A 26,309-nucleotide genomic window follows, 5' to 3' on the forward strand; every position below is an offset into this window, starting at 1 on the left:
CTGCCTCTGCGGCTGGCAACTGAGCCATTCATTTCCTAGCAGCTGATATTACTGTTAAGCTGACAGCTTGAGAAGTAATTAGTCTAGGAAAAAGGTTCAGTGACTCTAATAAATGCCATATAATTTTATCAAGCTGTTTCGAGTGTCCATGAACACAATACATATAAATTCAAATAATAACAAACAGTAATGCCAAGCAAAAACCAATCAATGTATCTAAGAAGTGGAATAGGCCGATGCCCACTTGCAATTGCACTTACTTTGATTTGTTGTTAACTTTTTGAGTCAATCAGTGTATCCAGCCACATGTTTTTCATATTGCATTGAATTGCAAGTATGCATTTGTTTAAAATAATTGTGCCTCCTCGATTTTCTACAGCTACAGGCTGCAATACGAAGAGTAACCCTGGCTCATAAAGCAGTGCCTGTGTTTTGCGGAAGTGCATTGAAAAATAAGGGTGTTCAGCCCTTGTTAGATGCGATCACCAAGTATTTGCCTGCGCCAGATGAACGCAGTTATGATTTCTTGTGAGTATGGAGTAAAGATGTAACTTCATTTGATCAAAAGGAAGCAAAATTTGTACAGCAAAGAAAATTTAATACCTTATGGGGTGGGCAAGTAAACTGAATTTTGGAGAATCAGGAATCTGGAAAGCATGCTACAAACATAATGTACTGTTAATCTGCAAGAGACAAACACAGCCAAGGATTCCAGGAAGCCTAATCTATGCAAAGATCTCCCCACTTAGTATTTCAGGGTGATTAAGGAAATACAAATAACATGTCTTCGAATGCAGCGGAAACCACTCAGTTATCAGTAATTACGGTGCTTTCAGTGAATGAATCTGCTGATAGACGCTAAGTATTTTTTTCATGTCATGATTTCTAGGATGAATAGGTGGGCTGGCTGGTTTACGTATTGATTGATTTAATTGATTTCTCCAGGCCAGCATATAAAGACGATCTATGTGCTTTGGCATTTAAAGTTCTTCACGACAAACAGCGTGGACCCTTGGTTTTTCTGCGCATTTACTCTGGCACGATGAAGCCTCAATCGGCAGTTTATAATATTAACAAAAAGTGCACGTGAGTTTTTTTAAAAAAAGGGTGGGTGGTGGGAAAAGGCGAATGAGCTTAAATAAATGGGTATCTCGGAGGGGACTGAAGCCTAACCCGAGTCAACTGTTGCAGAGAGAGAATGAGCCGCTTGCTCCTGCCTTTTGCTGACCAGCAAATAGAAATCTCTTCACTAACCGCTGGCAACATTGCCCTGACTGTGGGGTTGAAACAGGTAAAAAAAAAAACCAAAACCAAACCCTCCTGTGATCTCTCAAACTTTGTATTTGGTAAACAAAAAAAATCCTGCATCATGATTAGTTTATGACAGTGATGGCAAACCTGTGGCACGCGGAGCCATTTGTCAGGGCACGCGAGGAGCTGCCCTGTCAGCTGGCCAGCGCGCGCATGCTGAGTTCACCTTTTTAAAAGCTATTTTTCGCCTTCCCCAGGCTCCAGAGGCTTTATAGGAGCCAGGGGAGGGCGAAAAGAGCCCCCCTCCGGAGGCGTCAGGGAAGCCTCCGGACGGTCCCTGAAGCCTTCGGAATGCTTAAAACGACCCTCCGAGCAACCCGGAAGTCAAAATGGGGGGGGGGGGTTGTGTGTTGTGCGCGCATGCGCACTGGGGGGGTTGCGCGTTACATTATGGGTGCGGCACGCCCACACACGACCCCCCTGCGCTCCCCCCACTTGTGGCATGCGAGCCAAAAAAGGTTCGCCATCACTGGTTTATGGAATCAAAATCAATTTGCTGATTTAAATGTCTGGAGATTCTCAGTCATCCAGGTCATGGTTGTCTCAAAGGTGCTTTTCAAGAGGCAACTAGACTTTCTGACCAATTTGCTGATTTAAGTTTTCTCATAGATAACCTTGCAACCTTAGGACGCGGTGGCTCAGTGGCTAAGACACTGAGCTTGTCGATCAGAAAGGTCAGCAGTCCAGTGGTTTGAATCCCTAGCGCCGCATAATGGAGTGAGCTCCCATTACTTGTCCCAGCTTCTGCCAACCTAGCAGTTCTAAAGCATGTAAAAATGCAAGTAGAAAAACAGGAACCACCTTTGGTGGGAAGGTAACAGTGTTCCATGCGCTTTCGGTGGTTAATCATGCCGGCCAGGTGACCACGGAGACGTCTTCGGACAACGCTGGCTCTTCGGCTTTGAAACAGAGATGAGCACCGCCCCCTAGAGTCGGGAACAACTAGCACATATGTGCGAAGGGAACCTTTACCTTCACCTTTAACCTTGCAAAATAGTCTAATCAAGATTTCCTGAATGTGATGCCCTTCAAATGTATGGAGACTGCAGCGCCCATATTCTTTGGCATATATTCTTTTGAGGCTATAGAAAATGTCTAACCATACATGGAAGAGCATTCGACATTTATTTTTCTAGAGAGGAATAATACGTGGAAATCTTCACAAAATTTTTCTTCCATTTTTTTAAGAAGTGCTTTTATTGTCTAAAAAATAATTATTGTAGCTGCAAAACAAAGGATTGGATGTGCTTGTCCTTTAATTGGGAAAAAAACAATGTTGGACAGCCAATTAACATCCAATGTTTTTTAATGATGGAAACCAATTGTGTGCTGGCCATTCACCATGTATTTTGTTATTTGGCTTGCATTAGAGTGCCACTGGCGACACCATTGTTACTTCAAAAGCGTCTGCAGTGGCTGCAGCTCGTCGAGCTGGAAGAAATGTGGAATCAGCACATGGTCAAGCTAAAGAAGTACAGAACCTCCTGTTAGCTGGCATTGAGATTCCAGAGCCAGTCTTCTTTTGTACCATAGAGCCACCTTCCATGGCCAAACAACCAGGTACAATTCAGTTTCTGAAATAGGAGAGTTGTGCTTGTAGCCTATCCATGGCCCTAAAGAAATGGGATGATTTGTTGTTTATTAATAGGCACAAAAATATATTACAGTTGACTAGTATTCTTATCTAGACCATGTCCCCAATTGTGAGATAATTTGAGAAGGAATACGATCCTGTTATGGGTCTCTAGCTTAGCAGGTTAAAGTCATTAATTCAGATTTTAGGATAAATATCCAAAGGTCACTGTACTCGCATTGCACATCCGAGGTGATCGTAGTCAGCAACAGTCTGTGTTGGTCGAAAGACTTTTGGGAACCAGGAGATGAGGAGATGAAGATCAGGAGTGTGAGAGTCCCTTATTTTTTCCTGATGAAAAAGAAAAAGGGGCAAGGAGGAATAAAAATCTTAAGACACCATTTTTTAAGTGATGATTGACAGAACAGCTTTATGGTCTTTAAAAAGAGAAGAGAGAGAAACAATGGAAGAATAAGCCTAATGTAGCTTTTTCTCCCTGGCCTGCTTTTCAGTCCCTTAAATTTTGAAACATTGTCTTCCCTTGCATGCAGCTTTTGGCCTGCAGTTTGGAAATCAGAATATTTTAAAAGAATAGAATTAAAATTATTAATTATTGGTCTGGCTAGGAAACCCCGGTCTAGCATGCTGCTGCATTAACTTTGGAAGAGTTGAATAACTTATGGGTAATATCACATCTTTTCTTGAGAGTTGTCTCTTCTTACTGCTATCATTCTCCCCGAGGGCACAAGAGTCCGTTCCACTATAGTGCTGTAGAACTGCATGCCAGGATTCCTCACCGGTGACCCTTGCTAAGGCCCTGGGAAACTGTAGTACAGAAGAAGAGGACCACAGTTATGTTCTCTGTACCTATTCTAATCAATTATTTGCTCCAGATCTAGATCAAGCATTGATTTGTCTGCAGCGTGAGGATCCAAGTCTGAAAGTTAAGATTGATGCCAATACGGGGCAGGTAAGGTTAACAATGTTACCTTGTTTCCCTGAAAATAAGACCTCCCTAGATAATAAGCCCAATCAGGCTTTTGAGCGCATGCGCAAAAATAAGCCCTCCCCCCAAAATATTGCAACATAGCAGCAGCCATGAGGTGACCATGCTTGCACCTCAAAAATAATAAGATCTCCCCAAAAATAAGGCCAAGTACTTATTGGGGGGGGGGTGTCAAAAGAAAATAAGACCCTGTCTTATTTTAGGAGAAACACGGTATTATTATTAAACTTACTGCTATGCTCTAAGGCAGTGAAGGATGAATCTTGTGTTTGGCCCCCTACTCCCTTTTTATGGTGGCACTACCGTGTTTCCCCGAAAATACAACCTGTCCCGAAACTAAAGCCTTGCCACATTTTTCACGTGGGCAAAAATATAAGCCCACCTCCGAAAATAAACCCTCTGGACAACCCCCCCCCTCTGGCCAGGCAGAGCACCGTTCGCCGACCTAGCGTTATCCCGAAAGCACCAAGTCGCAGGAGCGGGGGGGGGAGCGCTCGCGTTGCTTGCCGGCTTCGGGATATCGCTAGGTTGGGGAGTGGCGTTCTGCCTGGCCAGAGGGGAGAGTTGCCGGGCGGCTGCTCCCTTGTGAACTGGCTCCCGAAGAGCCGGGCACAGCCTCAGAGGCGAAGCAGACATGGAGTAACCATGCTCACGAGCAGCCGCCCGGCAAATCCCCTCTCCAGCCGGGAAGAGCGCCATTCACTGACCTAGGGGGTATCCCTAAGGTGCCAAGCCATGTGGTGCTCTGCCCGCCCCCCCAGCTCCCGCAGCTTGGCACATTCAGGATACCCCCTAGGTCAGTGTATGGAGCTCTGCCCAGCTGGAGAAGGGGGTTGCGTGAGCGCCTGTTCCGCCCGCAGCCTCACCAAGCCCTTGCGCAGCTCTCCCAGGCCGCCGCCGCTGCTGCCTGCTGCCGCCGCCCCGCTCCAAGCATAACTTCCAAACTCCAAAACTCGGGGCCGAGTCTTCCAGCATCGGCCACTCTAGGAGTGCTCTCTATGGTGGGCCGGCTGCTGGAAGACTCTCTGACATCGCTATCTAACATTTGCATTTCCTGCAGACTTTGGAAGGAGCAAAAGTTTCATCTCTAGCTGCAAAGTTTCCTTGCCCATTCTAACATTTATAACTCATTGTTCGTATTTATACTGGTATCCATATTGGCTTATGTAACTGGATGGGGAGAAGGAGGTTCCCAACTTATTTTCCCATTGCAGCTGTAATTATTTCCAGAAAATCTCCTGTGAAAGAAGGAAATCTATGAAAAATGGATAGAGACTGTTTAGCTCAAAATCACTGCCAAATGCATTTCGCTGTCTGTATTGCACTCCTCTCTCGTCTGCCTGGTTTTAAAACCACTTTGAAAAGTAAACAGTATATGCCATGCTTTGATGGTACTACTTTTATGAATATTTTTGCTAGACAATTCTTTGTGGCATGGGAGAACTACACATTGACATCATTCATGACCGAATCAAACGTGAATACAAACTGGAGACTTACCTTGGACCTCTTCAGGTTGCTTATCGAGAAACAATCCAAAATTCAGTTGAAGCTGCAGGTACATTAAATGTCATAGAACTGCAAATGAAGGACTTAAAACTGGTGGCTAGTAAATACTATTCTAATTAGATGACTTGAACTTCGTGCTTGATATGTTACTTGACTTCATTACAGATACATTGGACAGGACAATAGGAGAGAAGCGACACCGAGTGACAGTTGAGTTGGGAGTTAAGCCATGGGAGGGAGAGATGCCAGCAACAGCACCAGTCATTGAGTATGCTGAAAGTATCAACGACTTACTTGATCCTGACCTTCGTGAAGCTATAGAAAATGGAATTTCAACCTCATACCTTCAAGGTGAAGAGTTATTTCAGCAACTGTCTTGAAAGTATTACCGTATATTGGAATTTTTTTGAAGAAGTAGAGACTTTGTTGCCTACAAAAGAGCAAGGCTGTCAGGTAGAAATTAGCATCTGTCCTCCTTTCCTTTTTTTAGCTGAAGATGCAAATGAACGAAAGTGCTAGAGAGAATAGTTGCAGCTTTTCACTGTTTGTTTTTATTAGTAAAGTGACTGGCCTTGAGATGTGGCCTTGAGCATTGTTCCAATATCTCAGGGGTTGCCAAAAAGAAGAGGGTGTCAAACTATTCTCCAAGGCACCTGAGGGTAGAACAAGAAGCAATGGGTGGAAACTAATCAAGGAGAGAAGCAACTTAGACTTGAGGAGAAATTTCCTGACAGTTAGAACAATTAATCAGTGGAACAGGTTGCCTCCAGAAGTTGTGAATGCCCCAACACTGGAAGTCTTTAAGAAGATGTTAGATAGCCATTTGTCTGAAACGGTATAGGGTTTCCTGCCTAGGCAGGGGGTTGGACTAGAAGACCTCCAAGGTCCCTTCCAACTCTACTATTGTATTGTATTGTATTGTATTGTATTGTATTGTATTGTATGTTTACTCTGCAATCTGCAAAGTACCTTTGAAAAGAAACAGGATGATGCCATCGGAACAGGTTGGATTGTCATCTATATGGTTGATTCAATGTAAAATTGTTACTGGTACTTCATTTTGTAGGACCACTTATGGGCTATCCTGTTCAAGATGTGGCAGTCACTGTCCGGGCAGTAGATACAAATGCTGATACATCACTAACTATGGTTTCTGCATGTGCATCTCGTTGCCTGCAAAAGGTATAAATAATCTTATCCAGGCCAAGTAGCAATTTTTTTTTGACCTTCTGTAGTTCTCTTTGTCGTTTACGATATTTATTTTCCAACGTTCAGAAGTGGTGAGACCGGGATCATGGTGAAGATGCATATTTTCTGTTTTAAGTTGCTGTTTTAAATTAAAATGTTTTGTAAGCTGCATGGGAATTTTGGAAAATGGCATTTCATTAATCACGTATTTTTAATTTCTGTTATTGTTCATAATTTGTTTATATGAAATTTTCTAATTTTTGGATTCATACATTATAAGTATAGCCTTCGTTTCAGCCTGATCTTCTGATACAAATTAATACTGTATTAAGTAGATTGAGGTTTGGATGGAAGATTTGTCTTGTAATTTTGTTTCTTAGGCTTTGAAGAATGCAGATAAAAAACTCCTGGAACCTGTCATGAAATTGGAAGTGACCGTGCCTGGAAACTATGTTGGTGTAGTAGTTGCTGATCTTGCACAGAGGAGAGGCAACATAAATGATATTCAAGGTCGCCTAGATAACCAGGTTGTGATTGCAGCTGTTCCCCTCGCAGAAATGATGGTATGTGCTATAATTGGCAGGAAACTAAAGTTGCATGTTTTGGATACTGTGGAGTACTTTACAACAAACCTGAAAAATTGAGTACAGGTAGTCCTCAACCCAGGGCCACAGTTGAACCCAAATGTTGTGTGGTTAAGCGAGAAATTTATTAAGTGAGCTACTGGATCTGTGAATTTACTAACTTTAGTTCTTGATGGGCTGGTGCTGCCCCAGACTTACCTGGTGTGCTGTTTGGGTGAGATCTTTCTAGACTCATGACTGTTTGATGAGCAGGTGGTGGTCATAGGCCTTAGCAGAATTTTGGACTGTGTGCCAGTTGCATCCATTCCTAGACAGAAGGCCCTATGTTCAATTACTCATACCCCGAAAACCTCCTGCATGAATTACTGCAACACATAGTGTCTGGGTCGGCTCTTGAAGAGCATCCAGAAACTTCAGGTGGTGCATTTGTGGTGGTGTAGGGAGTTATTTGCACTAGATTAGGATATGTCACACCTCTGCTCCGTGAGTTTCATTGGTTACCCGTTTGATTCTAGGTTCAGTTTAAAGTGCTGGTAAGGACTCCTAAAGCCCTACATAGCTTGGGGTCAGATTATTTTGAAGGACTGCCTTTCCCAATCCCATTTTACCCGTCTGATGTGTTTTTAATGATTTTTGTTGTTTTTGCTGGATTCTTTTATGTTTTTAACTTTCTGTGCTGCTCAGAGACACTACATGAAAGAAGCAGTTATAGAGAATAGCATTTTGGGTTCAAAGAATACATGCTGTTGTGCAATTCATCTGTGAACAGAGAGGGGGCTCTGCAGACCCAGTCCAGATGCGCAAAGTCTAGCACAATTGAAAGTTTTATTGTTACAATATCTGTCAGTATTGATCTGTGATGCCATTCGCTGTTTTTGGCAGTGCCTGTTTTCAAAGCTGGTGTGGGCTTTGTAGCCCAGGGCTTGCCAGCAGATTCTGGCAGCAACCACAGCTTTGAGTTTCCTTGGCTGGATGCCAGTGGCATAGACACAGTGGTGTTCCCTTCGGAACATCTTTGCGGGTCTTGTGTAGATGACCTCAAGGTCTCTTTCCCGTTTCTATTTCACCAGAACGCAATTGGCGATGAAATTCTGATATATAAATTTACCATGTAAATAAATAAGCATGTTTTTTTTTCTTTGAAATAGTAATTGCTAGATCTCAAAGTCAGAACAAAGCATTCTCTTTTGCTCCAGCCTCAAAACAACTTGGCTGTTGTTGTTGTTTTTATTTATTTTTATTGTAATTAAACAAAAACACAAAAAAAGAATCATCCTTCATTACATCTTGTAGAAAGCGTGTCGATTAGTTACAGATAACTTTCGTGCATTTCTTCCACAATCATTACTCATAGTTCATATTAGATTATGCACTTTAAATCAAAAATCTTCGTATATCTTACTATCAATGTACCACAATTCTCATTCGACTACAATTATTTGAACTTACTTAAAGACACAACCACATAATGGCATTCATTAGCTATTTCAAAAATCCTCCAAAAACAACTTGGCTGTTTTGAGCATCATCCTTTCGGCCATAAGAAACCACCACAAGTGAGGGCATTTCAGCTTCGAAGCAAGCTGTTTCTTTAACTCCTTTTTAGAAATGAGACTTCAAGCTTATTCCATCTATTTGTTATCTGAACATTTTGAGGAAGTGGTGGAAACTTCTCTACCGTAACATTTAATCTTAAAAAGAGCAGTTCTGCTTTATAGTGATTCTTGAGTGGAAAGATTATTTTTTTTTTAATGGAAGAACTTGACCTAGAACAGTTTGTCTCAGATTAAATTAATCTAGGCTGGCATCCTCCTTGGGCTGTATAGCTCACATGCTAGAGCAGGGGTGTCAAACTGGAGGCCGGATGCATAACGTGCAGGCCACACACCCCCAGCTCCGCGAAGGGCAAAAATGTCACAATATATCAGGTGACAGCACCGTGACGTTGCGAGTTTGATACCCCTGTGCTAGAGTATTATACTGTCTGGCCCATTTTCTATGCTATGGTATCAAATAGTTCAGTTAGTGCTGTCTTTTCTCTACTGGGCTAACAATATTGAGTATGATAAAAAATCTCCAGGGAAATATAGTTAAATCACACGCCCTTAGTATATAAAGCAGTCTCATTTCATATCAATTTCACTTGCAGAAGCATTTGATGAAAATGTTTGCAGCCTCACAATTAAACAAGTGTAAACTTGAAATTGCAGACAAAATAACACTGTATTGTGTTATTGAAATACCGCTTTTCTACCGGTAGCAATCAAAAAGTATTTCAATTGTATGTAAAATTTTTATTTTTATGTCTTTGAAAAAGCTTCATCTTATAATCTTTTGTAACACATCTTTCCCCCCTCAGGGCTACTCAACTGTTTTACGTTCCTTGACATCTGGGACTGCTACATTTACACTGGAATTGGCAAACTACCACCGAATGAGCCTTTATGAACAAAATGCTTTGCTTAATAAGAGGACTGGTTTGGCATGATGTCATGGAGTACTACTGACATCCTATGTTTTAATCCTATGTTAGGAAACCAGTTTTATGTTGCAATTACAATGATCAAAAGTCTATATTGCTGCTGCAGCCTGTTTATATGTCAATAGAAACTATAAGATGTAAATTATAATTCATCTTCAGAAAAATTGAGGTTTTGTGACTGTTAACAGTTATTCCACTGAAGGACTACAACTGCCTTTTTCCTGAACTGTTATATTGTTATATACAACATATGCACTAGTATATTTCTGGTCTGAATGGTTATGTAGTAGGTTTTATAGCGTTCTGCTGTTGTACATATCTCTTTTCCTATATAGTTCACACCGATACATAGGTCTCATATTAAAATGAAGAATAGGCACTTTTGCTACGATCCCTAATCAGAGGAAGTCATGATTGCAGGATCCAACAAACAAAGGCTGTGCTGCAATTCCACGCCTGTAGAGAAGAGAAAAGGGGATTAATCTGTGGCCAGGAAGTACTGTAAAAGGAGAGTATTGTATTGTACAATTTAAAGAGCTAAGGAAGGATTTAGAGATGGTTCCAAGACTAAAATCTATTTTTTTTTAACATTAAAACAAAATCTCTTCTTATCATTTACATAACTTCAATTTCATGGCAAGGTCTAATACTATTTTTGTTTTTTTGTTTTTTTTGTTTTTAAAAAGGCAAATAGCTGAGGAAGGACAAGTTAAAAAGTGCATATGTGTGCTTGCATTGTTTTATAAAAAACACTTCTGAGCCGTTCATAATTAAGTTAAAAACCATGAAATATTGGACAGATTTTTCAACTGATAAAATCAAGTTTTTAAACAAAATAATTTTTTCCAGCATTAAGAAAGAACACAAGGTCAGAAATATATAATTATTTTTTTAAAAGGCCTTTCTGCATACCTTAATTAATACAAACTATTAAGTATAGCTATAAAATACAAAAAATATGTATTTTACAGATATGACTGTTGTGAAATTCTGAAGCTTATCCGCACCAAATTATACTCTTATACTTCCATAAATCTAATGCAAAGAATGAAAATATGCATTTAAAGCTCCATAGATTGTTTTCTCAGGAAAATGTAAATATCAAGCTACACCTATCCATTTGAACAGACGTATGTGGAGGACATAACAAAACTTGAATTTGGTTGAATTAAATTTGACATAATGTAACATAATTAAATGTGCATTTATACATTCCCATATCTTTGCAAATCTTGTGGAGCTTTATAGAGCCATATCCAGCCTTCCAAGCTTCGAGCTACCTACATTATGCTAAAATCTTACCTTTTTGTTCAGTGAAAAAGGACGGTGTTACAATACACTCATTTAGTAACAGAAGAGATACAAGAAATTTATAAGAAACTTTGATAGCACTCTACTTCTTTATTAAACTATAGAATCTTAGAATATCTGTATCTTACCTAAGCATGCGACAACGATGTTGAGTCAGTCTTTTAGAAGCATCTGAAATATTGGTTACATTTTCGCTGCTCCAAAGTCTTTCACCAACAGCACTTGCCCGTGGCCTGGAATTACAAGGCCAATGCAATTTTATTTAAATATTTTTTTTTAAAAAAAATCAAATGGTTAGTATTTGTTTAAAAAGAATAGGACAGTATCTGCAGCATTTAAAAGCTTTTACCCGCTTGCTCTCAAAATGGAATGTCTCTACCTTTTGCTTAGCCAAATTGAATTACAAGATTTCAGATACAGCATTATAAAAATGTTACTCTGGCTTTTGAGTTAATGAAAGTTGAATGAAAGTTCAATATCACTTTCAGAATATAGTCATGCCTAGGTTATTTTATATGAGTCCGGTTTAAATTAGGAAAATAGGCATTGGCAGAATAAAGTTTTAGATTCTGTATATATTTTGTTCTAGGTAGTGCTAGGTAGTGTTCTGGTAGTGACAGGTTTTATTTTCCTGGGTTCCAAGATCACTGCAGATGGGGACTGCAGCCAAGAAATTAAAAGACGCTTGCTCCTGGGGAGGGAAGCTATGGCAAATCTAGACAGCATACTAAAAAGCAGAGACATGACCCTGCCAACAAAAGTGTATATAGTCAAGGCTATGGTTTTCCCAGTTGCAATGTATGGCTTTGAACATTGGACCGTAAGAAAGGCTGAGCACCAAAGAATTGAGGCCTTTGAACTATGATGCTGGAGAAGACTCCTGTGAGTCCCTTGGACTGCAAGGTGATCAAACCAGTCAGTCCTAGAGGAGATCAACCCTGATTTTTTTTTAGAAGGCCAGATCCTGAAGATGAAACTCAAATACTTTGGCCACCTAATGAGAAATAAGAAGAGCCTAAAGCTGGAAAAGATTGAGGGCAAAAGAAGAAAGGGAGAGAGAATGAGGTGGCTGGATGAAGTCATGAAGCAGTAGACATGAGCTTAAATGGAGTCCAGAGGATGGTAGAGGACAGGAAGGCCTGGAAGAACGTTGTCCATGGGGTCACGATGGGTCAGACAGGACTTCGCAATTAACAACAAATATATTTTGTTACAAGGTCAACCTTACATTTACAAAAACAATTTTAATGTTCCCTGTGATAGAATGGTACCATGAAGCTGATTTAATGCTCTGGATCAGGGGTGTCAAACTTAATCGCATCGCAGGCCACATCGTGATGTATCGGGATTGTTTTTGCCCTTATGGAGCAAGGGTGGGCGCGGGCTGCACGGGCTGTACCCAGCCCTTGGGCCATGTGTTTGACATGCCTGTTCTGGATGATGCTGGAGAATAATAAATTCAGTATATAATCCATAAACTGGTCAGAACTATGCCTTTTTGTATAAAAGAAGTTAGGCAGATTTGCCTCTGATTCTGTAATGTCTCCCATCTATAAAAGCAACCTATCTTGAGCTCATTAGTGCTTCCTGTAAGGGCAAATACAGGTAATCCTCGACTTAGGACCAGAATTTATGTGGCTAAGCAAGACAGTCGTTACGACTGTTTTTGTCTGCAGTGTGAGGATCCAAGTCTGGAAGTAAAGATACATTCCAAAACAGGGAAAGTAGCGTTTATGTCGTTTTTCGCCACGGCTAGGAGAATCGCTGCAGTTGTTAAAACCGCAGTCACACACAGTCAATAAGTGAGTTGGCTTCCCCTATTGACTGCCTGTTGGAAGCTTTCAAATGGTGAGCACATATGACAATGATGTTGAAAAAAGTGTTTTATAAGAACCTGAAATGTTGGTTATATTTTCCCTGCTCCAAACTTCAACATTCTAGGCCACGGGCAAAGGGACATTGCGACTATCATAAAAATATGTTGGTTGCCAAACAGCTAAATTTTGAACACATATCTGTGGGGATGCTACAAGAGTAGTATGTGTGAGAACAGCTTTAAGTTGCTTTTTTCAGTGCCCCTGTAACATTGAACGGTTAATAAACAAACGATTCTAAGTTGAGAGCCACCTGTATATTAATGAGGAGGAGGAAGAGGAGGAGAAGAAACAAGCAGAAAATAGAGATTTGCAATCCTCTGATGCGAGGAAAGTATATACGCACGTTTTAAATTTCTATTTTAAAGCAGAAAGAAAAAAGATTACATGCTTAAATTTATGAAAGGAGAAGCAAGCTAAGTAAGTGATGAGGTGTACCAAAGTCTCGGTGTAAGATTAGTTGCATCCACATATTCTCCCCAAAGACAAGCCTCGCCACCAAGCACCAGCTCCTTCTGTGATTTGCTTCCTGTGTTTAAAGGGGTTAAAAAAAAAAGCATTTGTTCATTTCCTGTTTGCCATTGAAAAGAATGTTTAAAATGCAATCTTAATGTAAATTAAACCAGTGTTATTTAAGCTGAACAGTATGATTACACAGACCATGGAATGTGATGGGCTCATATACAGGTAGTCCTCGACTTACAATATTTAATTTAGCGATTTCAAAGTACATCACTGAAAAAAGTGACTTCGGACCATTTTTCACATGGCCATTGCAGCATTTCCATGTTCACATGATCAAAATTTGGATGTTTGGCAACTGGTTGTATTTATGATGGTTGCGTGTCATATGCTCTCCTTTTGCAACCTCCTGACAAGCAAAGTCAATAGATATCACTTAACTAACTCTAGATTCGCTAGATTCACTTAACTAATTTAACCGCAGTGATTCACTCAACTGGCAAGAAAGATTGTAAAATGGGGCAAAACTCACATAACTGTTCCACTTAGCAACAGAAATTTGGGGTTCAATTGTGGTTGTAAGTCAAGGACTACTTGACCTCTATTTTTTTCTTAGGTTACAAAAATTGTAACCTTCACGCAAGAAACAAAAAGGAAACTTTCCTGTAATCTAGCGTAAGAAAATACATGAATTTGAGCACTAGGGAATATGCCAATCAACGCACTGGAATCCAAATATACTGTATTAAAAAATGCCCAACTCCCACAGAAAAAAAGCAAACGCAAGCTATTGACAAACCAGCAAAGTCCAGTGGTTCAACACCGTAGTAGCTCTTCCAGTCCTCGCCATAACTGATGAGGTCTAGGTACCAAGGTGCAGCAAGGATTGCCTGATGCCCTTGTTTTGTTACTCTTGCTAATTCAAGTTGATACAAAAATTTCTTCCACACTTCAACTATTGTGTCTGGCTGCAACTGAAAAGACAGGAAATTATAGGATACAATACAATACAATAGCAGAGTTGGAAGGGACCTTGGAGGTCTTCTAGTCCAACCCCCTGCCTAGGCAGGAAATCTTATACCGTTTCAGACAAATGGCTATCCAACATCTTCTTAAAGACTTCCAGTGTTGGGGCATTCACAACTTCTGGAGACAAGCTGTTCCACTGATTAATTGTTCTAACTGTCAGGAAGTTTCTCCTCAGTTCTAGGATGTTTTTGTTTTTTTTAGACCAGCATGAATATGATTCATTCCACCATAGCATGGTGTTTGAGCAATTCTAAAAGACAATGTATTTATAGCCCATCTTTTCCTCAGAACCCATAACAATTATCCCTTAATTTTATTTTACACTACAATACAGTACAGTACAATTCTATAAGAATCGTAGTCCTAATACATTTGGATGGTACGAGGTTGGAAAAGTCTGGATTATAATATTTTGAAGGCTGGTTTTTCTGAACCTTGGACAGAAGCAGCAATTGGCCTGGTGTTACTCATTTTTACACCTGTTAAACCTTTCTTGGTTTTATAAATCAATAAAAGGGATATTTAGTTCTACATACTACATCTGGTGTATTTTTGCAGATGAGAACTACTCTCAAAATTATGATGGAACAGTTCACATAATTTCTCAGACCTTACCTTTGCTCCATCATCAAATACTTCCTGCCATATTATGGATTTCTTGTTAAGAGAAGTCACTATTTCCAGGATTCTAGGTGCAAAACAAGGCACTCGTATTTGACACACATTCAATTGTTTATTTCCCTCTCAAACATACAATTTTAAGCCAAGAACAGACCATCCAGCAACTTCTAATAACTGGGTATAACAGAAGATTAAAAATTGCCTGCAAAATTGCTTTTGAACTTTCCAAATATTTACAGACACTTATCTCAAGTTACACTCCAACCCCATCTTCTCCATCTCTTCCAGGATAGAAAATGGACAACAAGAAGGAGAATAATAATAAAAAAAGTTCCCGGCCACAGCCAATAACGGATCCCATATCATTTACTAAAATTAGGCAGGTAAACTGCTGGTTTTCAGCAGCATCTTGTTTTGCTAAATTACAAAGGTACCTTTCAAGCTCTCAAAATGTCACTTACACCCACTCCAGTGACATTGTTAGGTATTTCATTCCAATCCCTGCAATGTTCAGCTGCAAGAAACCAGCCTACCACTGGCCTTTAGGAAGTTTTACTAGCAGCAGTATAAATAAAATTTAGGGGATTAAAGCAATCAATAAAAGAAGCTGCAAATACGTACATAAAGTAATATGAAAAAGGAACAGACTCACTTTTCAACATAGTAGGATTCCAGTTTAGAATACCAGAACCCAAATCCTTTCTTTTTCATGAACTCAGTTACATCAGGGTTGGAATTCCTAAGAAAGAAAAGAGGAAGGAAGGAAGGAAGGAAGGAAGGAAGGAAGAAGGAAGGATGGAAGAAAGGAAGGAAAGAAGAGAGAAAAAGAAAAACAAAAGCAACAAATTACATTTCTTATAATAAAGTACTAAAGTAGCAAAATAATAGAATGGATTTTGCACTCTGTTCTTTTTAATCATACAGGAATGGGAATCTAAACAACATAATGCTGATGTGAAGAATGCCTTCTCTGACTTGTGACATAAGCTAGCTTGGGTCATTGTCTAGTAAGCATAAAGCGTCTACAAGTCCCTTTACTTTTTTAGCATGGCAATCTTAAGATCAGGATATTCAATGCATAAGCAATTGTCCTATACGATACAATAACCATGTAATTGTAAGTTTCTTTAATTCTACCCAAAAAGATTTCAGTTTGTTTTTCAATTCAATTGTACAGCTTATGTGTTATATTAAAGGTGGAAAATATTCTGAAGTTATTTATCTTTGATTTTTTAACATCTCAAAAACCTGGCATTTTAACAGGAGTGTATAGATTTTCTATATCCACTTAAATATTTTGGTAATGTAAACTTGTACATATTGGGTTCTATTAGGAAGAAATACTTTGAAATATGCTGTATTCAGGAAAGCATCTCCACCTCATTAAAGCTACTGCCTATTTCTAGGGTCATATCCTTCAGTAGCTGTGTAATCCTGGATATTGACAGGGCTACATTAATGAGACGCAGTTAAATGTTGCGCTTAAACTACTAGATTTTCTACAATACCTCTTCCTAATCAAGTCTGGAGAATTGTATAATGCTAGTATCTGTTTAGTTGTGATGTTCCACCATACCAACAACTGAAGTCCACTTCATCTCCTCCTAAGTGGATGTAGTCATCAGGAAATACAGTGCCAACTTCTTCAAATAATTTCATCATAAAATCATAAGTTGCATTCAAAATGGGGTTTATAGGTCCATAAGAGCCACTTGGATGTTTTCCACTGTAGCAGGGTGTGAGGATATCTTTTTCCCAGTATATAAAACAAAGACAAAAATAAAACAAAAGATGTATACTATTTTATTCTACATGAACTTGCATTTCTTGCGTTCCTTTTAAAAGCGCTTCCAAGAACATAAATGCTTTTTTCTTTGTAATGGCCAAGAACATAATCCTTTCAAGTGGAATATGATTACTGACTAAGTATCAGATTTGGAAAATAATGACTCCTAAAACTTTTGTATTCACATGATATGATTTAGCTATTTATTCAGTACTTTTGTCCTGAATTCTATTTGTTTTCATTTTTCTGAATCACTTAATGATAATCACTGACATTAGTAGAAACAAACATATATTATAGAAATACCTTATTAAACCTCTAGAATTTTGTTGCTGGAGGGTTGTAATACCTTTTTAAGGACAGGGAAAAGGCAACAGTAAATCAGGGCACTGATTTAAGTATAGGGACTTATACCAATAAGGCTGGATATTTAATATTCTTATTGGGTAAGGGCCAGGGGTGAAATTCAAATTTTTTCCCTACTGGTTCTGTGGACACGGCTTGGTAGACGTGGCAGGGGAAGGATACTGCAAAATCCCCATTCCCTCCCCACTCCTGGGGGAAGGATATTGCAAAATCTCCATTCCCACCCCATTTTGGGGCCAGCCAGAAGTGGTATTTGCCGGTTCTCCGAACTACTCAAAATTTCTGCTACCGATTCTCCAGAACCTGTTAGAACTTGCAAGGGGGAATGATTAGGAATATTTCTTTTTAAAACTATGTTAATCTTATTTAATGGCTCATGCTACAGTTTATATGTGTTCCTTCTTCAAAATGAGAGGGAAAAGCATTACATGCCAACAGTTTTCAGAAGTGATGAGCGTGTGGGACTGGGCTGCCTGACAGGTCCACAGATCCATTATCCTGACTAGCTTAATACTGCAGTGTCCAATCCAGTCTAAAAATCTGTCTGAGTGTGCAACCACAATTTATTAAATGTGTATGCTGCCCAAATCTCAAGTACAATAAAACGTAAGAAGATAAATAAAAGTAGTTGAAACCCAACCTGCTCTCTTTATTAGAAGATACTGTATTTAAAATCTGAACATATCTGAATTATATGTAATCAGGCAAGACCTGAATTATGTAACAATGCAAATTGAATTTAAATAATATTTAATAATAAATATGTATTTGTATTTAGCTATCAATCTTCCTTTTTTCTTTTTTTTATTCCTATTGTAAGCATATAGTATTTTCAATTCGCCTTTCAGAATGATACACATTTTACCTTTTCTCCAAGACTGGGTATGTCCTGGCGTGTCAAACTCTGGAATAACTCTAATCCCTCGTAACCGAGCATGTTCTATGACATTATGGACATCCACAGGAGTATAAACATGGTTGGGAGTATAAGCACCCTGTGGAAATAAACAAGAGGTAGCATTTTTTTCTCAATACTCCAGGAAAATGTCAGCAAGTGAGAAGAATGGTTAAATCTAGGAGCAACGTCATATTGCAACAGTCAAGCACTAGGATATAATCCAGATACAAGTTATTTTTTTAATGAAATTAAGCACAAACCATTTGTACCTTTTACTGATGATCAGTACTTTGAGTAATGCTAAGTAAAAGTGGGACGTGGTGGCTCAGTGGCTAAGATGCTGAACTTGTCGATCAGAAAGGTTGGCAGTTCATATCCCTAGTGTCAGGTAACAGAGTGAGCTCCTGTTACTTGTCCCAGTTTCTTCCAACCTAGCAGTTAGAAAGCATGTAAAAGTGCAAGTAGAAAAATAGTTTTTTCTCCCGCACTTTGGTGGGAAGATAACAGCATTCCGTGTGCCTTCGGTGTTTAGTCATGCTGGCCACATGATCATGGAGATGTCTTCAGACAGCGCTGGCCCTTCGACTTTGAAGCGGAGATGGGCACCACCCCTAGATTTGGGAATGACTAGCACATATGTGCGAGGGGAACCTTTACCTTAAGTAAATGTGAATCATTCTCTTTGAAAATTAATCTTGCTTCTCTGTGCATTATTTTGCTGAGTGACCATGCATCTATTGAGGTACTGGCAAATGACTTTTATAGATGAAAAACTGAAATTGTTTGCTGTGCCTCTGAAGATCTAGCCCATGAAACGTGAAGTTGGTAATTGAAAAAGGCAGGAAAGAAGATGGCTTTGTGTATTCTTTATAGAGTTATTTTATGCCTATTGTGTCAATAGGAATACATCTGCTGCTCTGCCATTGACATAACCCAGGTCAAATAAAAAACTGTTACAACCACCAAAACAGCACAAACAGATAAATACAAAAAGAATGACAAACAATGCAATAAATATAGGAGTAACTGAGTCTTCAGGAAGCATCGTATGTCAATTCCCAGAACTTGGTAACATTGTAAGTTCACCCGGAGTTCCTTACTAGCTAAGAGGAACACTGAACACTACATAGTAATCTTTTGACCGCCTTGGCATTATTACTAAAAAAAGGAGAAATTAAAAATTGGCTTAAGGCCAAATAAAATCTACAGTGCAAAATCACATTTTGTAACCAGGAACCAGGTGATAGGTTATAGGAGTTTTGTGATACCTGTCCAATAGCAGGGCAGGGAGAAGACCTTTGCAACAACATTTAGAAGAGACTGCTGTGTAAAGATAAGATTCAAAGTAAACTGCAGTTCTAAATCCAAAAGGCATTATGTGATCAGTTCTTTGGTCTGTTTCATTGTTGCTGTTGTTGTTTAGATTTTTTTAATCTTGCCTTCTTTTGTCAATTCAAGATGGCAAATGTATTTAATGCATGGTTGGTCTCAATTGCCATTGTTAACTGATGACTACCTATAAACTTTATCATTACATTTTGTTATTGTCCTTTCTCTGAAAGTTTAGTGAATAGCATAAATATTCAAAATGGTGTACCTGAACTAAGAAAGTTTTAAGTATGCTGACTGTGATTGTTTTATATTATTCTTTATCTGTATCTTAGTTTTAGGATTTTTATGTTATTTGATGCTGGTTAAAATAATGTCATTTCATTTCACTTCAATTAACTACAAATCTTCTACTCTGTCGGAACATTACCCTGAATTACTATTTCACATTTCACAGGTTGGAAATGTCCAGATATGTTAGCCCATCACTACCAGTCAATATGGTGACCCTAATATAACTGACATATGTGAGAAATAGGTCTCTGAATTTTATTTTTTTAAATACTTGCCACAAGATTTCATATGATCTTACTTACCTGGGCATTCAAATCTGGAAAAGTGGTACTTTCATAAGGAAAGGAAGGATCGTCTACAATGTGCCAATGTAGGACGTTGAACTTGTTAAAGGCCATGGCATCCTGTGATAGGAAAGACAAGATGGCATTTTAGTGACACACTCTACATCCAAAAACTAATTTATACACGTGGGAATTTAAAATGTGATTTCTACCATGAGAACAATCTCATCACTGTTTCTATAACTACCACATTATTTCTAGGCCTAAAGAGAACTCAATGGAGGAAAGCTTTACATACAAATGCTGTAAATGTTTTACAAGATATTGAATTTTATGTAACTTATTTCAACAAGTGGTCACAGGATGCAAAATATAATGACCTAAATAAGATAGCTGCCAAAGAAGGATTTATCACAGAGCTTTCCAAATGTTGCCGAAATACATAGGCATATATTGACTATGTAGATGTCTTTACAGTGTATAATTTAGGCCTTAAGTGTGTTCCTCAAAATTACCTGAGTACCTGTCTGTATGTTGTGGGTCCCACTGATTAGGTATTGCTGCCTGGTTGGACCATGAAAAGGGGTCTCAGTAGTGTCTCCTTCTTAATGAAAGCCATTCCCCCTGAGGTATAGTTAACCCACAACCTGCTGCTTTACTGTAAAGCCCTAAAAAGTGGTTTTGTCATGAATGGAAACTGACCCAATCAAGTGGTTAATGGGAAGAAGTTGTTTAGGCCAGTAGCTTCTCCCTGCTCAGTGAAGAAGTCTAAATAGATTCTATGAAGTTCTTCCTAATGTTCTAAAGAACCTGCCTTCTGTAACTAAACACATTCTGCATCCTGTACTCTGAATGAAAGAGAAGAGAGCTTCTGCTATTTCCCCTTTTCTCATAGGCATTTTCTTGCATTTTATTATTCTGTCAAATCTGTTCTTACATTGAGTGTACCGGTATGGAGCCAACGGTTTCATGCCATGGCCTCATTTCATTGGCCTTTTTTCTTTGCCAAAATCCAACAGCTATTCTCTCTTCAGTTTTCTAGGTCATCCTTTCACTGAATGAAAACCCGTCTATGGATCTTGGATTTTGCCTTCAGACCGTTATGTGCAAAATGGTTTTACTGGTACATCTTGCTCATGTTACCCAGAATTTTAGGCTTCGTTATTAGCATTCTAAAAGGGTGACATTAGCTATTTTAACATGGAAGTTGAAGCCTCTTCTCTAACTTTAAGAAAGCACGTTTTTCTCTTCTCAGCCAAGTCCACTTCATTTGGTCTGTGAGAACTTGGTTTTTCAGCAACTATATACAATAGAAAGTGCATTCTGGAAGATCTGAGATACACAGGCAAGTATTAAGAATCAAACTCGACTGGGAAAGGAAATGTATGCAACCTATACATTTGAGGCTTGAGTAATAGAAAGCATTGATTCTACATAACATTTTACAAGAGACAAATTTATGGGTTGTGTAGTCCCTTTCCCAGTCAATTTTGATTCCTGAGTTTTGTCTGAATTTCAAGGCAAAACATTATAATTTCTTCAAATGGATGCCACTTATATTGTTCAGTAGAGAAGCCCCTCTTAAAGGTAATTTGTTATCCAAATATGTTATTAGACATATAGAAAAGGATGTTCTCTGTTATTACGAAGCTATGGAATCTGGTCCCTTGGAAGTTGCACTCAGTCTCCAATCTTTCTGCTTTCTTTCATTAATCAATACGTTTTAAACTGATTTAAATTAGAGATCGCTCTTGATTTACAATCCCAATTGGGACCAGAATTTCCATTACTAAGTGATGCAGTTTTAAAGGAAGATGTCACATGACCGCTCAGCGATCAAAATCCCAGCTTTTCTGGTTGCCATCATTAACTCTAGACATGGGGTTTGTTAAGCAGAGGGAATCCCAGGTAAGGAGCTCAGGCATAGGGAAGAGCTAGGTCACATGCAAATGGGGAGGGTCCTGCAGTGTGGTATGAATACAGAGAGGCCGGGAAGAATATGCTGCGGCTCAGGGGATTCTTGGTGTGCTACGGCTCTAGAGTTGCAACAAGTCCCTGAGCTGCAGTGCAATTCAAAGCTGCAGTCATCCTGGGAAATCTCATCTGGCCCAGCCTGGCCCAGCACACCTCAGCCTGGGAAGCCTTAGCCACTACAGCCCATCCCAGCAGCCCAGGGCAGCAGGCCTCAGTCCGTGTACCCTGCAATCCACAGGCTCTTCCATGCCTCACTGACCTTTGCCTTTTTCTCCTGCTCTTGGTGAGGCACACGCAGCCTGGCCCTATTGTAAGAGAGGAAGTTGCTGGCCATGCTCGGACTTTTCCCTGGGGCCACATGTTGTTTGCTTCATTCTCATGATCCTTTGGAAAATTTGTGAGTGTTGCTCTGAAGCATTGTGAGAAAAGGGCATTTGCCATTGTCTAAGTCAGTGATGGCTAACCTTTTTCTAAAAGTGTGCCAAAATTGTGTTTGTGCATGCTATCATGTGCCTTTGCCCACCCACGTGCATGTGTGAGTGAACACTTGCGTGCATGGGGAAGGGGAATTTTCACCCTCCCCAGGCTCCGGCAGGCTTTCCTGAAGCCTGAGGGAGAAAACAACTTCACTTGGCCCTCCGAAGGCCTCCGGGGGGTTGGAGGAGGCTGTTTTCACCCTCCCCAGGCTTCAGGAAACCCTCTGAAGACTTGGAAGGACAAAAAACAAAAAATGAACTTCCTGTTGGCTCGTTGGGCCTGTTTTTTGCCCTAGGATCCAAAGGCTTTCCTGAAACCTGAGGAGGGAGAAAACAACTTCACTTGGCCCTTCGAAGGCCTCCGGGGGGCTGGGGGAGGCTGTTTTCACTCTCCCCAGGCTTCAGGAAACCCTCTGAAGACTGGGGAGGGCAAAAAACAGGCCCAATGGGAAGTTCAGAAACCAACTTCCAGTTGGCTCGTTGACCCTGTATTTTGCCCTAGGATCCAAAGGCTTTCCTGAAGCCTGGGAGGGCAAAAACAGCCTCCCCTGGCCCTCCAGAAGGCTGAAAATCAGCTGGCCACTGCACACATGCACACTGGAGCTGAGGGCTGCCATGCTGGCAAATATGGCTCCGCGTGCCACCTTTGCGTGTCATCATGACTCTAAGTAGTTCCCACAAGACTTGGAGAAGACCTCAGAAACTTTCTCAGAAGACTTTTGAAGCATTGCGGGAAAGGGACAGACTATTTGGAACGATGTGCCCAATTTGAAGAATTGAGAATGAGTTCACAAACCATAGGTTCACGAGGTCAGTCAAGTGCCTAAATTTTGATCACATGATTATAGGGGACCTGTGTTGGATCGGGTAATAGATAGGCATACCACAGGCTTAACGGTAACAACAGCTCTTTATTAAATGCAACAAGTGAGAACAATCCAGCGAAGGTTGAGTCTGACAGCAGCCCTTTTATAGGGAGCTGTCAGACCCTTCGACCAACTGAGATTAAACCACTGTTCCCGCTGGAACAGAGGACCTTGGTGGAAACCACTATAGTTGAAGCTAGTATGTAACATCCTGCAACAGCTGTAACTTCATTCAGTGCTGTGGTAACTTTGAATAGTCACTTAACACATGGTCATAAATTGAAGATTACAAGTACTTAAGCTTTTTCTAAAATGATAAGCCGCAGTGAATGCCCTCTCGGAAGGTAGGAAAGATATAAATTGAATAAGGAATAACAACAGTAAACACTATAATGGAAGTCTTAAGTCAAAGCTCACCCACAACATGCAGAGATTGATACACCTATCTTACTCATTTATAGTCATTCATTTTAAATGTCTACTAGAATCTTCTCAACCTGTAGTTGTAGATGGCAACTACAGCTTTATATACCAAGATAACTCAGCATATAATCTGGATCACTTACCAAATTAGTTAGAATAACTTTCAGTGGCAGGAAATGTCGTGATGTATCAAGCAAGATTCCTCGATATGCAAATCTTGGAAAGTCACTTATGACAGACTCATTCACAAAATACTGTTGAAAAGAAGAAAAGAGCCATAGGCATGCGTGGAATATGGCAGATAATCAGATTTGACTTTTGTGTTAAGATACATTTATTCAGGTGTTAAACTTCACTTCCTAAAAGTTATCAAATATCTTGCAATGCATTTAGCCTTAGATTTGAAAAATTATGTATTTGTATAAAGAAATTACTACTATTCCTTCTGTTTGGAACGGGTATATTTTATTACCTACAAACAAAACATTAATGCATATGTTATATTCAAATATAAATACTGCTTAGTGTAAACGTCAATAAAATATTGACATACAGTTCCAAAGATTATAAGCAAATAAATAATTTGTAATTGTACCTTCTGCTTATATTTGACTCTATCCCCTGCCTTCCCCCAGCTATTATCCAGAATTTTTTTGGATAGCAGCTCCCATCATAACCAAGCTGATATGGTCACAGCCTATGAAATAGTGAGAGTTGTCCCAACAACCAGCCAAATAAAGGATTCCCAGTTTAGTCCTGCTAAAATATAGTTAATAAACAATAGACCAGAGAATATTGGAAACAAGGTTGAAATGATATATTATAGATAGGTAGGCAGATAGATGGATAGATAAAGTTACTAGAATTTCAGCAGAAAAATTACAGTGCGTTCAGAAAGTATTCAGATTCCCTTCACTTTTGCCAATTTTGTTATGCTGCAGCCTAATGCTACAGTTGTTAAAATTCATTTTTTCTCATTAATCTACACTGAGTACCCCATCATGACAAAGTGAAAACAAAATTTTAGACTGAAAATGGCTGTCCACTGACGGTTACCATCCAACCGGATTGAGTTTGAGAAGATTTGCAAGGGAGAATGGCAGAAAATTCTTTAATCCAAGTGTGCAAAACTTGTCAAATCACTCAAGGCTTAATTGCTGCCAAATGTGCTTCAACAAAATATTGAATGAAGGGTCTGAATACTTACGACAATGTGATATTTCAGGTTTTTTTTCTTTCTAATAAATTTACAGAGATTTCTTACATTCTGTTTTCATTTTGTCATTTTGTCATTTTCATTTTGTCATTATGGGGTACTGAATGTAGATTCATGAGAAAAAAAATGAATTTCAACAACTGTAAAATCAGGAGGCAGCACAACAAAATTGACAAAAGTGAAGGGGGTCTGAATACTTTCTGAATTCTTCAGTATTCTGCAGTATTACTTTATTGTATTAAAATATTGTTCTCAATAAATAAATGTAGGTTAATATTACCTCCCAAAGTAATCTCAAATCATATCACAGGGGTATCAAACTGATGGCCTGCGGGCCCGATGTGTCACATGCTGGCCACACCCACCCCAGCTCCGCGAAGGGAAAAAATGTCACAATATGTCCAGAGGTGGGCTGCTGCCGGTTCGGACTGGTTCAGGCGAACCGTTAGTTCCGACCACCGGCTGGGTCTGCCCATCCGCCCCAGTGCTAGCATGTCCTATTTATCTCACTCTCTGGCTTTGTTCCCCAATCATGAAGTCCAGCTGATTGCCGCACCTCACCTGCTCTACTCACCACGGCTGCCTGAGAAGATATGTTGTGTGTTTGAAGCCGTGCGAAAGTGAGGAAGACATGCGAGCGAAGCAAGAGAGAAAGAGTGCACACTCACATTTCCAGTGAACCAGTTGTCAATGTATGTTCAGCCCACCTCTGAATACGTCATGTGACGGCAATGTGATGCAGTGAGTTTGACACCCGTGACAAACAGCAACATCTGGAAGTGCTAAAGCCAAACCTGAAGAAAATAATGTACCATCTGGGATACTCACAGTTCCACAATCATCTTCATATAATAACTGGCTGAAAGTTTCCAGACCTGGAAAGAGAGATAGATAGATAGATAGATAGAATCCACAAGAAATATTGTTTTGAAGCCAAAATCACTTAGATATTCCAAAGAGGTTTAATTGAACAATAGATCTTGTTCCTAAATTTATAAACTTTCTTTTAAAGAGGGAATATGGATAGACATAGACCTGAAATGGGAATTATTTGTGGCACAACCTGCATCGTATATGCAGAAAGTATGAGCTCTTCTTTTGAAAAGGTTGAGAAATGAAAGATGAAGAAGCACACATCACTTATATTTCCTGTCTCATCTTTTCCTCTGAATATTTGCAGCAACAGCAAAGACAATCACTAGTGAATACTGGATGGGCTATTAATGTTTTGTAACCTAATTTACATTTGTATGTTTCCAGTTGATTATAGTATAATATGGACCCCGTCATAGAGGAGGAAACGGAGGCTCAGGGCTTTTTTATTTAAATGTTTTTTAATGCTTTTAGGGGGTTCTAGGGTGGGGGGGAGGATTAACCAGCCCAGGAATAGGGGTAGGGTCAGGCAAACAGGTGGGATCGAGAGGGAAGTGAGCGGAATGGGGGAGGG

The 26,309-nt window shown here is 39.6% G+C and overlaps 2 protein-coding genes across 3 annotated transcripts in view; one reads left to right on the plus strand and one right to left on the minus strand.

Annotated features, from left to right (window-relative positions):
• Nucleotides 1-10,871, plus strand: part of GFM2 (GTP dependent ribosome recycling factor mitochondrial 2) — a 26,108-nt gene extending 15,237 nt beyond the window's left edge. For both annotated transcript variants that reach the window (XM_081945108.1, XM_081945109.1), the window contains 10 exons: nucleotides 380-528; nucleotides 946-1,086; nucleotides 1,192-1,291; nucleotides 2,682-2,871; nucleotides 3,778-3,854; nucleotides 5,310-5,448; nucleotides 5,565-5,750; nucleotides 6,466-6,581; nucleotides 6,968-7,150; nucleotides 9,531-10,871. In XM_081945108.1, coding sequence (XP_081801234.1) covers nucleotides 380-528; nucleotides 946-1,086; nucleotides 1,192-1,291; nucleotides 2,682-2,871; nucleotides 3,778-3,854; nucleotides 5,310-5,448; nucleotides 5,565-5,750; nucleotides 6,466-6,581; nucleotides 6,968-7,150; nucleotides 9,531-9,659 — 1,410 coding nt within the window. In that variant the 3' untranslated portion in view covers nucleotides 9,660-10,871. The remainder of the gene's footprint in view (nucleotides 1-379; nucleotides 529-945; nucleotides 1,087-1,191; nucleotides 1,292-2,681; nucleotides 2,872-3,777; nucleotides 3,855-5,309; nucleotides 5,449-5,564; nucleotides 5,751-6,465; nucleotides 6,582-6,967; nucleotides 7,151-9,530) is intronic.
• Nucleotides 9,971-26,309, minus strand: part of HEXB (hexosaminidase subunit beta) — a 27,066-nt gene continuing 10,727 nt past the window's right edge. Inside the window, exons 4-14 of the mRNA XM_081945115.1 lie at nucleotides 25,691-25,737; nucleotides 23,790-23,900; nucleotides 19,926-20,027; nucleotides 17,968-18,097; nucleotides 16,527-16,698; nucleotides 15,603-15,689; nucleotides 14,945-15,017; nucleotides 14,100-14,274; nucleotides 13,277-13,367; nucleotides 11,093-11,197; nucleotides 9,971-10,109 (exon numbers count right to left, since the gene is read on the minus strand). Coding sequence (XP_081801241.1) covers nucleotides 10,052-10,109; nucleotides 11,093-11,197; nucleotides 13,277-13,367; nucleotides 14,100-14,274; nucleotides 14,945-15,017; nucleotides 15,603-15,689; nucleotides 16,527-16,698; nucleotides 17,968-18,097; nucleotides 19,926-20,027; nucleotides 23,790-23,900; nucleotides 25,691-25,737 — 1,151 coding nt within the window. The 3' untranslated portion in view covers nucleotides 9,971-10,051. The remainder of the gene's footprint in view (nucleotides 10,110-11,092; nucleotides 11,198-13,276; nucleotides 13,368-14,099; nucleotides 14,275-14,944; nucleotides 15,018-15,602; nucleotides 15,690-16,526; nucleotides 16,699-17,967; nucleotides 18,098-19,925; nucleotides 20,028-23,789; nucleotides 23,901-25,690; nucleotides 25,738-26,309) is intronic.

This window comes from Natrix helvetica (genome assembly GCF_964273705.1).
Source record: "Natrix helvetica genome assembly, chromosome: 2".
NCBI lineage: Eukaryota > Metazoa > Chordata > Lepidosauria > Squamata > Natricidae > Natrix > Natrix helvetica.